Source organism: Hakea prostrata, chromosome 9 (genome assembly GCF_041222555.1).
Source record: "Hakea prostrata isolate BN-2017 chromosome 9, UWA_Hpros_2, whole genome shotgun sequence".
Classification (NCBI taxonomy): domain Eukaryota; kingdom Viridiplantae; phylum Streptophyta; class Magnoliopsida; order Proteales; family Proteaceae; genus Hakea; species Hakea prostrata.
The window spans coordinates 6,316,467-6,331,429 of NC_142608.1; the positions used below are offsets into that span (position 1 = coordinate 6,316,467).

General features: G+C 35.4%; 1 protein-coding gene across 2 annotated transcripts; it reads right to left on the minus strand.

Moving 5' to 3' along the window:
- Nucleotides 1-10,718: 10,718 nt before the first annotated feature.
- LOC149004308 (protein translation factor SUI1 homolog) lies at nt 10,719-13,009 on the minus strand. Of its 2 annotated transcripts, none has more exons than XM_089169068.1 (5): nt 12,874-13,009; nt 11,509-11,624; nt 11,178-11,383; nt 11,033-11,086; nt 10,719-10,935 (listed from the first exon to the last, which is right to left on the minus strand). In XM_089169068.1, exons 2-5 carry the CDS (start codon nt 11,543-11,545, stop codon nt 10,891-10,893), a joined length of 342 nt encoding a protein of 113 aa, XP_089025194.1. In that variant the 5' UTR covers nt 11,546-11,624; nt 12,874-13,009; the 3' UTR covers nt 10,719-10,890. The 2 variants fall into 2 exon arrangements, with proteins under 2 accessions (XP_089025194.1, XP_089025193.1); XM_089169067.1 differs by having other exon boundaries at nt 11,509-11,632.
- Nucleotides 13,010-14,963: the final 1,954 nt, after the last annotated feature.

A 14,963-nucleotide genomic window follows, 5' to 3' on the forward strand; every position in this document is an offset into this window, starting at 1 on the left:
TTTTCTTTCTGATTTGAAGTTCATAAAGCTAGCTTGTGCTAGCCACGAATACATCCTCAGGATAACTTTTTATATTAATGTAGAAATTAAATGTTTACTTATATATATATGCTGTCGAGTGTTACGACCTCCCCGTGAGAGTGCGGGTCTTTTACCGCTAGACTAACCTCTCATTAGCATAAAATCTAAATTGCTATTAGTAGGAATCGAAAGTTTAAGGATTCAAAAATAAAATTAAATGATTACAATTAGATCTAATAAAATTGATGGTTGATATTTTTAAACGAGATTTTTCTAAAAAAGTTTAGTGATTAAAAAAATAATCAATGATTATGATTAGATCCGATAAAATCAATGGGTGAATTCTAACTATATTTAAATTTGCTATGAGTAGAATCGATACGTCAGGAGGAAGGAAAAACAACGAAATAAAAAATAATTCAATTATGCTTTCTAAGATACTAGAAGAATAATACTAAAAAGAATCTTGAGAAATGTGGATAAAAATAAAAATAAAAAGAAAGAGAGATTCGAGATGGAATAAATTTGCGAAAATAAGAAGAAATTCATGGATGGTGAGTTAGTTTTTAGTTATAATTTAATTTTTTTTAGTCTTTAAAACTATGGATTTAAGAGTAACCATCAGATAATAATTAAAAATAATATCTAAACGACTATACCCAGCATCTTCATCTTAAACTTTTATTTTTAATTTTAAGGAGGGGACAAATATTGGTATTTTACATGTGAAGGAGAGAATAAAGAAAACTAAGTTATTTATTTAAAAAACTGCCAGGGCCATGGCTCATGACTAACTACCCCTGTTCTGACACGATGCAGTTTCCTCCCGTGGATCGTTGGATTATCGACACGTGTAATATTCTAATCGTAAGATTGTAATTCAACAAAAAAAATAACCCAGTTAACCACGGTTCTCTCTAACTGACCTCTCTCCTCACTCAGAAATTCCTTTCCTTCGTCTTCCCCGGGGGGGGGGCAACAGAAAGGGAGCAGAACGAGAACGGAGATCCATGTCACCTAGGTAGCTGGAGCGGCCCCCCGGCAAGCGCTGCAACCATGGAGAGCAGCCCAAACGGCCCCGGCCCGCGCTAGGGCCGCCACCCAGAAGAATAGGAAGAAGAAGAACGAATAGTACATGGATGTGTGAGTTAGTTTTTCCATGGAAGAAAAGAAGAAAAACCAACAGAAACAGAAGCAGCCCCCCCTTGCCCCTCAGCCCCCGCAACAAGAGGGGAAAAAAGGGGGGCCCCCCGGGGGGGGGAAAAAAAAACACCAAAAACCCTTATAATTTAATTTTTTTTCAGTCTTTAAAACTATGGCTTTAAGAGTAAGCCAGCTTCTGATGAATAATTAAAAATGATATCTATCCGGGGGGGGGCTTACTGACCAAGACTTAGGAGACGTCTGTTATCTTAAACTTTTATTTTTAATTTTAAGGAGGGGACAAATAATGGTATTTTACATGTGAAGGGAGAGAAATAAAGAAAAAACATAAAAGTTATTTACAATTTTAGAGAACAACGATCCCAGGAGGAACGCACCATGTCAGAACCGCAGCGGATAAAAATCCTGTGACTCAACCATTGGCTATGCGTCCTCTGATTCCCAAAATGTTGGCTATGCGTCTTCTGATTCCCAAAATGTTGTACTTTCTGTTCCTATCAAAGAGAAAAGTGGTTTCTTGTGATGCTTCCTTTGTCCCTGCATCATCACCTAGTGAAGTTGACTCTGATGGAAGAACAAGAACAAAATTTTAGCAAACTGAAATTAGTTGATTTTGAATTTGTTTTGAAATTCTTTTCTGTTTAGTTTCATATTCTATGCCTACAACGACCCCTTAGAAATCTTACCATTCAGTTATGTCACCAATCTTTCCTAAATGGAAACCATGGTAAATTTATCCATCTTACCAGTGCCACTCATCCCTTCTAAACATAATTTAATCTTCTCAATCCCGCCATTGTTAGCCAAGTATCTCAGTGACTGGAGAAGCCTTTCCATGGCTTTATCAACAACTGTTCAGATAATCTTTTGCTTTGAAACTCAGTTATCTTAAAAGAATAAGAGTAACTTATGCATTGATGGCCTGTTTTTTTTTTTTCCTTAATTTATTTATAAAAATGTGATTAAATTTGCATGATTCAACTAAGATACACTGCATACACATTGCATTTGTCTTTGGGTTTTTTTTTTTTTGAGGGGGGTTTAAGATGAATTTATTTGAATTTAAAATCACGTTTAAATTTGAGAGGAACACAATGACTGTTATTGATGGAAAATCAGACTCTTTGATTCGATATTCATGCTTTGGTCCAGATGTTGATGCCAATAGCAACATATGAAGTTAAGACCCAACTCAAACTCATTATATCTCCCCTCTTAAGGTTCTTTTCTCGCTCATGCCTCTACCGTAGGGATGTCAACGGTGCAGTTTGGGGCGGTTTCGGGCTGGGCCTAATGGTTTTGGGCTCAAAACCACTCAGCCCAAACACGGGCCCATTAGCAAAATAACAGTTTCGGGACGGTTTCGGTTTGGTGCAGTTTGGGTTCGGGCTAACTAACGGTTTAGGCTAACGGCCTATACTCGGGTTGACTAATGGTTTGGGCTAATAATTTGTGATATGCAAGAAAAATATTTACTTAATTTAAACAAAAATTGTACATTCATACTTAATCCTTCTAATTGTCTCTTATAAGTAATAGAATAACTATTTGATCTTTGAATTTATGCTCAATTTTTCAAATAGTCTATATCAACTACCTAGTGGTAATATGATGATTCAAACAATATTTAATGTTAAACTATATAACGGATTGTAAAACGGGTTATAACGGGTGGCGGTATGGGTTCGGGTTGGGTGGTAAACTCAGCCCAATTACGGCCGGTTCGGTTTAGTTTTAACTGTTCGGGCTACAAATTGACACCCCTGCTTTGCCGGCATATTTGTAATCAAACTTACCCTCTATATCATACTATCTATATTTTTTTACCTTTTCTAATAGTGTCATGATACATATGATTAGAAACTTTATCTTAATATAGCTATTAAGACCAAGGGCGGAGCTAGGATTCAATATAGGGGGGCCTAAAAATAGAAGTCTAGATTGGGGAAACACTAATGTTTTTTTGCCACACATATTTTGTGGGCCCTTATAAGACTCATTGGAGGTCCCACCTATGATTATTTTATTATATTAAGGAATAAACCCATCTTAATCATATTCAATCTCTCTCAAGCCATTGTACATTTAACACATTTGTCATTGCTATGTCTTTCAATAGAAAAAGATCTTAGGAAATAAATCTAAGTTTATGACATATTTTTTATACTTCAGTGTTTTTGGGTGTTGTCACAAAGTCAAGAGTGGAATCAGGTACCGGGTTGAAGTCAAGGTTTGTCATTTCTGTGTCTTTCATATATTGATCCAAGGACAACGTAAGAACAACTTATATGGTTATAGTTTCCCTTTTTGTAATTTACTATCAAGGTTTAAAGTATTGGTATCGATTATCATATCGATCAGATGATTTTAAGAGACGTATCGTCCTGTATAAATTGTATCGCTTTGGTTAATATGTTTTAGTGTAATTCAATGGAGAGACGTATCGAGATGTATCGTATTGGTTGGGTCAAATATGAATACATATCGACTAGTATCGTATGGTATCGTGAGATACTTTAAACCTTGCTTACTATTTTGGCATTGCTACTTTAATCACGATACAAACAATGGTTGCCTTCTAAATTTCATGATCCGGTTCATTTGAACTTAATTTATTGACTCAATGAATAAGACAATGTACCATTTAGTTAAAGCCCATGAATCATTGTTCATCGCATGAGTGGAGTTCTCAAGGGCCAGAAATATTATTATTTTCCCTCTTCATATTGGAAATAATTTTTAAGAATACAAATAATAGAAGAAAAAAAGAGAAAATTACATGATTAGCTGCTTTTAGATTTTCCTTTACAAAAGTATTCACTCAATGTTTTACTTAACAAAACTAAATAAAATTGAGTTTGGGTTTACAAAACTAACCAAAATAGTGATTTTTAATCATTTTGAATATATTTAATCCCTAAAACTAATAACATTGAAGTGGAAAAGTTACTAATATTTCATACCTTTTGGACATTTCACTCTCATATTTGAATGGACAATTTTAGGGGTAAAAATGTCCCCCCTAAAATTGTCCAAAAATATCAAAATTCACTATTTTGGTTAGTTTTGTAAATACAAACTCAGTTTTAGCTAATTTTGTTAAGTGAAACATTAAATGATTATTTTTGTAAAGGAAAACCTAAAAGTAGATAATCACGTAATTTTCACAAAAAACAAATCATTCTCAATAATTTTTAAAAGTTTAAACGAATAAACAAAATCTAATTAGAAACTAACGGATGAATCTCTAAATAATAAACATCCAATTAGATTGTCAATATGCAAGGTTGGTTGAGTGGTAAAGATCCATACTTCTAAGTAAGCTCTTCGCTACTTAAAATATATTTTTAAAATTCATTTTTACTAGTTTATTCTTCAAATTTAGTAACCACCATTTATGAATATTTAAAATTTTTAAAATTCAACAAATCTACACTTACATAGGCCCCATTATGTGTGGTGAAAAAATGTTAATGCTACGACAAATAGGTGATCTAGAATCTCATTATTCAGCGTCCACATTGAATATTGTTTTTGTAGTAGAATCATCATTTTCTTTTAGGTAGGGTTTGGTTGGGCAATTCCCTGAAATCGGGTTCCAAAGAATCATGAATCCACAAAGAAATCATGTTTGGTTCCGCGATGAATCGAATCCAGATAGAATCAGGTAATTCTATTTTTTAGTGTAAAGTTGTGATTGTGTGGAAACCATAGTTAGTTTCCAAATAGAATCACCAATTTTGTTTACTCGTATAAATAGACATGATTAGACAGAATCACTTGTGGATCTTTAGAACTCAGGTTTCAGGATTGAGATTCGAACGAAGGCTGCTGAGCTGAAACGTAACCAGGTCGAGGTGATGCGTCTTCTGATTCCCAAAATGTTGTACTTCTATTTCTATCAAAGAGAAAAATCGAGGTTCCTATCTGCCACCCTTGTGATTCTTCATTCATACCACATCATCACCTAGTGGAGTTGACTCTGATTGATTAGAAAAACAAAATTTTAGCAAACTGAAATTAAATCCATCTTCCCAATGCCACTCATCCCTTCTAAGTTTAATTCAATCTTCTCAATGCTGCCATTGTTAGCCAAGTATCTCAGTGACTGTAGAAGCCTTTCCATGGCCTTATCAACAACTGTTAAGATAATTTTGCTTTTGAAACTCAGTTATGTTAAAAGAATAAGAGTAACTTATGCATCACGGCCTTTTTTTTTCTTTTCTTCTTACTTTATCTATAAAAATGTGATTAAATTTGCATGATTCAACTAACATATACATTGCATTTGTCTTTGGTGGAACCAAAAAAAAAAATAAAAAATAAAAAATTGCAATATAACAAACTTACTCAAATTCATTATCTCTCCCCTCTTAAGGTTCTTTTCTCAATTATGCCTATGCCCATAGTGTCATGCAGTGATTGGACTTTTCTTCATATGCTAGACACACTCTAGGAAAATAATTGAATATTTCTTGAAAAAACCTCAAATATATAAACAACTTATATTTCATGCTGTTAGGTACTTATGAACAAAAGAAAAGGTACAAAACTTGAAAATATAATATATAGGAATGTTTATAAGGAAATATAATGTATGGAAAATTTTCAATAGAGAAAGCAATTAAGTCAAATTAAGATAGGATGAAATGGAAAGATGAGATAATATGAAAATAATGCAAATAGAAAGATGAGATAAGATGAAAATAATTTCAATTAAGGACAATTAGGGAGAGGATGGAAAATCATCCTTGTCGAGCTTAATAATTATATGGATTTAAAGCATTGGACATGAATCATGTCTAATTGCCTTCAACATATAGAACCAAAAACAATATCAAATTTCCTCTCTTGTTCAATGTACCATAAACATAGATGGGTAAACCGGTTTGCCTGGAAAAAAAAAAAATTACATAACATACATGGGGTGTTAATTCGATGTACTATAAAACATGGATGGGTAATTCAACTCATATGATGGCATTTCTTCCCTTGTGGTCCATAACCAAACTCTCCCCTTATCGGGTCAGATCACTCTCCATTTGTTATTATTATTAATTTTTATTTATTTATTTATTATTGGTGAGAAAGCAATTGATGAAATAATGTGGTTAGGGGTGTAAACAGCTCAGATTTGGATCGGATAGTGGTAATACTATAACCGCATCCTATTATATTCTGACGAATTCAGATAATATCCTATCGATTTTGGACGGATCGAATTCAGATGATAATCGAATGATTATTTTCTTAAGTAGATTCTTCCAAATGGACATGAATATAAGTTTTCGACTACCTTTTTACAATCTTTACCATTTTACTAGGTTTGAAATTTAAGAATGTAACAACTTTGGTAGCTATTTTAGTAGAAAATCTAGAAAATTAGTCACATATCACAAGTAAAAAATTTATTAAATAAGAAAAATAAATCTAAATAAGTAATTTAATCGGATAATTTTATTGGACGGAATGGGTATACCATATCTGCATTCTATTAGCAATCGAACAGATTTGAAAACCCCTAAACAGACTAGGATGCAAATTCGTAAGTGAATTTCGATTATCAATTTACACCACTAAATGTGGCCAAGCAAAGCTCTAATAACAACCTAAAGGAACATAGCCATTCTGTTGGCTCATCAACCAAGAGGGTTCTACTTACTAGAAAATCCACAATGACATTGAAATTTTTAAGAAAATAAAAAGAAGATAAAACTCAGCAACTTTGAAGTTAAATATTAAATGTCATCAATAATGGGCCACATTATCCTTTTCTTTCCATACAAACCCTCCTATTAAAAATTGTTTCATTACCAGAAGTCTTGAGGCTCCACCCTAACTTAAACTTTTTCCTTTCGAAGGCTTGGTCCCAAATTCCCATGCCCTTAGCCTGCCAAACTTCCTAGTCTCGCTAACAAATTGGAAGGGTGAAACAGAAATGTACTTGGCAATCTTGATCGCCTTAATGAAGATCTCTTTTCCCAAGCCAAGAAGGACAGACTTTTCGTTAGAATTATATCAGATTTCTTGATCCTCCATGGGCTGTTGTTGGATATCATCACTTAAGGAAAAGTCTTATAATTATGGTTCATGTTTCACATTCTGTTGCAGACAAACATGGGTCTCGCTCTCCTGTGAGTGGGCAGGGGTCTAGAGAAGCTGCCTAAGCGGGGATGTGAGAGCAATGTCCCCAAAACTTGTAGAGGTCCTATGTCACTTTAGCGAACATCAAATGAAAAATTAGTAAAAATCGAACAAAATTCTGCTAAATATCGTAAATTTGGCAACATATCACCGAAAAATAGACTTTTCATGATATATTGCTGAAAATATATCGCTGATTTTCGGCAAAATATGGACGATTTTTTAAAAAGTCAATGTCGCTCATCGTTTCGTGTTGCCTACACCGAGATAGCTATATATGGCCAACACCTTGTATCTTGTTTACGCCCTGATGCTGTTTCTGACCATATTTAGCTTGAGCAATATTTGGAGGGTTGTCACTCCACAAACTTGGGCTATGGTTTTGAACTGTATGATTTGTAAATTTAATGTGACTGCACTTCTGGAAGATTGACATGATACCCCCTCCCCCCAAAACCCCTTTTGGTATTATGATCATATGATATTAATTACCAAATGATTCATATGATATTTGTACCAAAAAGAAAAATAGATTCATATGATATTGTTAGAATTAGAGCAGTCAATCACACGCAATCAAATAGAAAACAACGAAAAAAAGAGACACGGATTTTACCCACCTCAATGTGAGGCTACATCCAGCATTAAAATTTTTTGCTATAAACAATGTTCGATTACAAGAGAATATATATAAGTGCTTAGAAACCTAAACCACCTTTATCAAAAAAATAAAAATAAAAAAAACCCCTAAGCCACCGTTATTCATAAACCCAAGCCCAAACTGTAAAGAAACTCCGAGTCCCACAGAAACATGGACTCTCTACAGGCTATGTGGACTCTGCCCCCAAACCCCCCTCAGGGCAGTCTCCCCGACCCTAGGCCGCTCACCAAGTAGTGGGACCCGTGTCCGTCGGCAACACAATATAAAGCATGAGCCATACTCAACAGATATCAACATTGAATAAAACTGCCTAAAGACCTCTGTTGGAGCTACTTCCTGAGAACCTTGCTGCTTTCCTTCTCTGACTGTGCCAGCTTAACCTTTACTCTGATGAACCCCATGGATCTTCCCACTCTCCTGTGCCATCCCACCCCCTCTTGGACTTTGTATTTGTGCCTGCGCGGATACCTCCCTCGCAGGTTCAGGAATTAAAATGAAAGGCAATTTTATAATTAGATTACTTAGGTTAAAAGACTTTCCAAATTTACAAAAATCCATCCCTGATAATATTCAAATTCATCTAACGAAGGCCAAATAACCCAATGAAGTAAAGAGACGATAAACCCTAACACAACATACACCCACCATCACAACCAGAGTATAAGAAAAACCCTAGAAGTTGCTACAGATCTCTGATTCTTCTTTGTCTTCTTTAAGAGCATCATTAGTTGAAAAAAAGGAAAACGATCTGTTGGTGGTTAAGATTAAATCTAAAAATGCAACATAAGTAAAAAATCCCTTTTTCGCTCTCCTTCCTATTTGTTTCTCTCATGCTCTTTCACTTCAAAATTAGACCCCTCATTTGCCGACTCCTAGCTCGATGTTGGTGAATTGATGGTATCGCATCCTTCACTTCATAGAATTTAGTTTAATTTCCCTTCTCATAATCTAACTACTCTGTTATGTCATGATGTGGCAGAGGAATATGGGGTTCAGGCAATGCCAACGTTCATCCTCATCAAGGGAGGGAAACAGGTGTATAAAATTGAGGGTGCCAAGAAGGAAGAGCTCGAGAAGAAGATCCTCAAGTATCAATCTTCTACTTCCATCTCCACTTTTTGATCATCATCGATATCACTCGTTCATCACATGAGCAAGCTCAATTTATCACTATAGCTCCTCTTTCCCTCTGAAGCAGCAAAGAGTAATAAGAGCAAGCTCAATTTATCACTATAGCTTCTCTTTCCCTCTGAAGTATTAGAGAGTAATAAGAGAAAATCAAACTATATGTATCGATGGAAAGGAGGAAGGAAAGGAAAAGAGGAAGAAGAAAGCAGGAGAAATTGGAAATACCTAAATTGAGTTCATCTAATCCGAGTGAAAACTAGGGACTTCTATTCGCAATACCAATGATGGTGGGTTTTGAACGCCAGAGGTTCCTGTGATGAGGAACATAGATGAGGAAGGTCTTTGGCTCCAATTCGAATTGATTAGAAGATATGTTTGCAGTGGAGAGGAAAGAGAAGAAGAGAGAAAGAAGACGGAAGGAACAACACTTAGATTTGGGAGTCGGGTAACGAGGAGTCTGATTTTGTAAATTAACAAACATTAAACCCTTCAAATGTAAAAAAATATATAAATTTACAAGTAACCTACACCCTTTGATTCTCAACCACTTGATTTCAAAGTATAAGGAAAACATAAACCTCATCATGTAAAAACGTAAACCTCTACCATGATGAGTACCAAAGAACTTTCAACCCTCGATGGCAAACTCTAATCAATTCTCACACATTCAGGTTATGTTTCCACTTCATCTCTTTCTTCACTGCACTAGTTGGAGTATTTGGCTGAACTAGGGTTTATTAATTTAGGTTATTCCCAAGGACGGGCCAAGGTTGATGCGGACTCGAGTTTGACATAGTTCGTGGATTTTTCCGATGGTAAGAAAAAAAGAAAAATAAATAAATAAAAAATACATATACATATGTTCCTAGTATCCGGCAATTACAGACACCAAAGCCATTTGGAACCAGCTGCTCCTCTTTTTACCGATCAATAACCATAACTTCTTGTAATCCTTAGACCAAAAAGGGTAACTTTCAACTAACGATTGTCACAACCCTGCCTTGCCTTATAGGAGGATGACATCCAACTAGCACCTGGCAAAACAGGTAACAGTTGGACCTACCTACCTATAAATAAATATGGTGTAAGAAAACCACCAGGCTGGCATCGCTTAGCATCAGAACAGATCATCTACATTGATTTTTGCTCCCAAGGAATCAACTAGCTCAAGCTAACAGAGTTCATGGCACGCCGGAGAATGAATGCCGGAATCAAATTAACCAAACCAAGAACCAATCCGACCACCAGTTCACTCAATGCATCCAGTTAATTCAATTTCAAAAACGTTTTAGGCAAGAGACAAACGTTTTGGACAAGGTTCTCATAAGAAATATATAATATATAATATATAATAAATATATATGGCTCCAATTATCCTCGACTCTCACTCATGGTCAAACATGGTGGTGGTAACACAACGTTATTTGACTACCATGAGAATCAACCCACCGCACAACATAAGCATCAGCAGGCAAGGCAGAGGAGACTGTAACAAGTAATTTGGCAATACGGAAACAGATGACCTGCATCTTCAGACACCTTGTTAATATATTTAAGGGCAACAGCATCAACCACAATTTGTACACATTAAGCAAAGTGGGTCGAGGATGAACAATTAAAACATCAAATGTAAGATACCAAGTCATTTATGAGCCAGCACACATAGTAAGTAATATATTCTGAAATCCAGATACTAAAGTTTTGCTTCTCATGCAGTAACACATAAATATATAGCAATTACTCTGGCTGCCAATGCCTGCTAAGAGATCTGCTCAAAAACCATGTATCTTGATGTGCTCCTTCTTCACAATGCCAGCCTGTTCAATAACAAGAAGACAAAGGAGCTGATTAACTTCAACATGTGAAGGTAAAGTAAAATGACAACAGTTATCTGCATGATAGGTGATGGATCACCTGCACAAGGAAAGATGACACATTCTTACGCTGGTCACCTTGAAGCTGAATAACCTGCAACCAACGCATAAAATCACCCATTAAGATAACAAGTCATTACTAAATCCAACAGAAGTTTAAAGGACTATTGAAAGACTAGACTGACCTGGCCTAGCTCTGGGTCCTGGACAACAGTACCATTGCAGCAGAATTCCTTCTTGAGGTCCTTGAGGATCTTATTGTAGCTAAATTCCTTCTTCAAACCCTGCACGGTAGTCAGGCTTTTCCGACCATTTCTTTGCTGTATACGGACATGCACATATTCTTTTGATCCAGCACCTGAGTCCTCAGCATTTGCCTCTGCAAAAGGATCTGCATTGCCACAGAGAAAAAGGGAGAATTGGCTTAAACATACGCTTACTGACAAGAGACTTCACATAAAAAATAACAAAATCCCCTGTAATCACAAACAATGACGGATGGAATGCATTGCATACCGAAGGCAGTAGGAATCTGGACGTCGAGTTCAGACATGAACCTTGGTTTTTCGAAGTTTAGTAGTGACAGATGAGGCTTTCTCAGTTTTAAACTAAGGGTCCGCTCAGAGCAGGAGCTGTAAAACTAAATCCATCAGATCAAAGGTAAATTACAGTAAGACACAGGAGAAAGATTGGCATACAAGTTAAGGGCCAATAAGTGTAGAAAATTAAATCCATCACATGCACAATAAATAAACGAACAAGACTAAAAACACAAGCAAAGAGCCACTATGTATAGAAATGTACCTAAAGTAACATAAACTTGGGCATAATAGAATGTTTGAACAGTAGGAACCATGTTGGAAGACAAATTTTGACAAATTCTCAGATAACAATTGAACCGAGAAAGTCGCTTTTATAAATATTTGGCACTGGATAACAATTATCCGTAAAGAAAAACCCCTTCAACCCCAGCCCTCCTCGGTTCTTCCCAACTGCATTCCTACAAATATGGGCGTGTATAAGTTATGTAACTCTATGCCCCCCCCCCCAACAAAAAGTTCTACCGTCTCAAGCACGGTGCCTCTCTTTTTCCCCCCTTGTTTTTCTTTTGGGGTAGAAGAATCACTGTGCTCTAAATCAATAAAATATGTTTTATGCAATTGACAGGAAAAACTAGCACAGACGAAGTCAAACCACATTGAATTAAACCTTCCCGCAAGCGAGGAAACCTTGTTAAGATAATATTATCGCGTTCTTTGTAAGGGAATAATACATGACGGATGACAAGAAATTCACCAGGATCCGCGCACAGACGGACACAGAAGAAAAGGAAATAAAATTTTAACAGGAAGTTGCTAAGCGCTACCGACAAATAAAACCATAGGAATCAACCAACCAATTTCTAGATGAATCCAAACACAGTTAAAAGTCTTCAACATAAAAAACTGAAATCGAACAACCTAAATCACAGATTTAAACAAACGTATATGCGCTATGTATTCCAGAAACAAGCATACATCACCGAACTCAAACAATCCTTATTCAAAAGAAACAAAGCAAAGAGAAAAGAAAGAAAAGGAAATGATCAACAACAAGATACACAAACCCTAGAATTTGACCAAGAAAACCCTAACATACAATTATTATCATCGCACAAATAAAGGAAAAGTAAATCTAAATACAAAACTGCTGAATCGGAATCTGGAAAGAAGAAAAAAAACACGATCCTTGAGACAAATAAAGAATCCGGTGACAGAAGAAGAAAATCACAAGAAACATAAGTAATTCGTGGGAAAAAAGTTCAGATCTTCGAATATTCAGAGATAAACAAACAATCAATAAACCGACATAAGAGAAAGAGAAAAAGAGAACGATCGATACCTGATGAGAGAGCGGAGACGACGAACAAGAAACCCTAAATCGCACAGAGCGAATCGAGAAAAGAAATTCGAAGAGGGTAGAATAGAGAGAAAGAGAGATAAGATAGCAAAGAGTGGTTGGAGCTGTTACGGGCTTTAGTTATATATAGTTATATGCGGAGACGACTCTCCGGTCCTTTAAGTCTTGATTCTAAAGCAAGCTGCAAACTACGCATCAGATTATATTTTAACGGTCCAGATTGGTTTACATAAGCGGTGTAGACTTTCAATGTCGCGTGATTTATTGGACGGTTGATATTGCATCAAGACAAAATAATTAGGTACCGTGCATTATACGTACGCGAGCAGGATATCAATTAACTAGTTGGAGTCATTTGGAGTGTTGTGCATGATCTTGATTCATTGAATCAGATGGCACACGTCGCGCACTTTAGCCCTGTAGAGAAAGGCTGGCCCATGCACATCCAATATAAAGGTTAAAAGGGCCGTGAACCACATGGGCCTGTGAAGCCTTATTTCAACGCTATCTTTATTTTGGAATCTTTGGTAGGTAAACGTAAACCCAAGATTTTGGTTTTCTTGGTTTTCCATTTTCTTAAATTTTTTTATTTTAATTTTTTATTTTATTGGGGTGTGAGGGAGAGAAATGTACATGCTGCCAGTTTATATAAGTAGATACTAAATATTATAAAATATAACCTTACGTTCTTATACGGTAAGTGGGACTATAAGTCCAAGTTTGGCCTTAATGGACTTGACTTCTTATAGAGCATGCACTCAAGCTTTTAGCTTTAAGGACAGGTTAAGGTCAACATATTTTTGCCTTGAATCAAGGTTAAGGGTGGGCTTGGGATTAGTATTTATCTTGTCCGATCTTTTGATTTTTTTTATTTTGATTTTGACTTTGTTCGAACTGACATGAAATCAATTTGTTACAAGACCAAAACATTACCTTGCTCTTTGTAGGCCACCCTCCCCTTCACCCAAAAAAAAAACATTTCTTTGTTTTGGAGATAATGCTATATATATATATATATATATATATATCAAATTTACTAGAGCCAAAAAATCAAACATTAGTTTTCTAGGTTCAAACAATTGCTTTTCTTATATCAAATTTATTAGAGCCATGTCCAGTAGGTAAGAAATGAGCAGCTAAGGAGTTGTATGTCTTCCATTTTCCTATTTTTAGGTAAGAAATTGTTTTCCTATTTCTATGCAATTTATTTGTTTCTCGAAATCATTATGGTTATTTAAAAAATAAAAAACAAAACATTTTTGTAACAAAAACAAGGAATGAAACTAGGAAAAAAAAATTTGAGCTTTTAGAATTTCAAAATGGTAGGATTATCTTTTGATATGACGAAAGATAATAATGCCCCTCTACCTCTTCAAGAAAAACAATTTTTTTGTGAACATGATTAGTGTTGTCATTCCAAATTGTACCAAAGTGTTAGTTTGTTTGGGAAAAAAAAAAATAAATAAGAAACAAACAAACAAATTGGATTATGCATACATGATTTGGGTTGTATTTATTCAAAAAATATAAAAAATAAAAAAACACAAGAAACATGAATATTGTCAAACAACCTCTAAGAGCATTCGAGGCTGGCATTGAGTTTATAAGAGCAAGACTTAACTTGTCCCTCTTTTGAGTTTTTACCAAGGTCCCTCAAAAATAAGGGGATACCTCAAAACCCCACTCCACTTGGCTTGGATCTTTGTAAGAACAGGCCTTGTGGTTTCCTGGCTATGAATGAGAAAAAAAAAAAAAAACTTGTCCTCTTGAAGTCCAAAATGGTACTCAATGTTAGGACCAAACCGTTAAGACCAAACCGGACCAACTCATTACGGTCTAGACCAAATCAATCTAAGGCCTATTGGGCGCAGTATGGGTTGAGGCATGAAAAACCAAACGACTTTGCATTAGTTTGGACCAACCAGTTAATGGCCTGTTAGCCCAAACCAAATAGACTAAACCATTATATATGCCAGCCCATTAAAATTACGTTGATTTATTTTTTATTTATTTTCTTTTCTTTTAGCTTTTATCCTCTTATCCTACTAGAGTTTTACCTTTATAATTATACT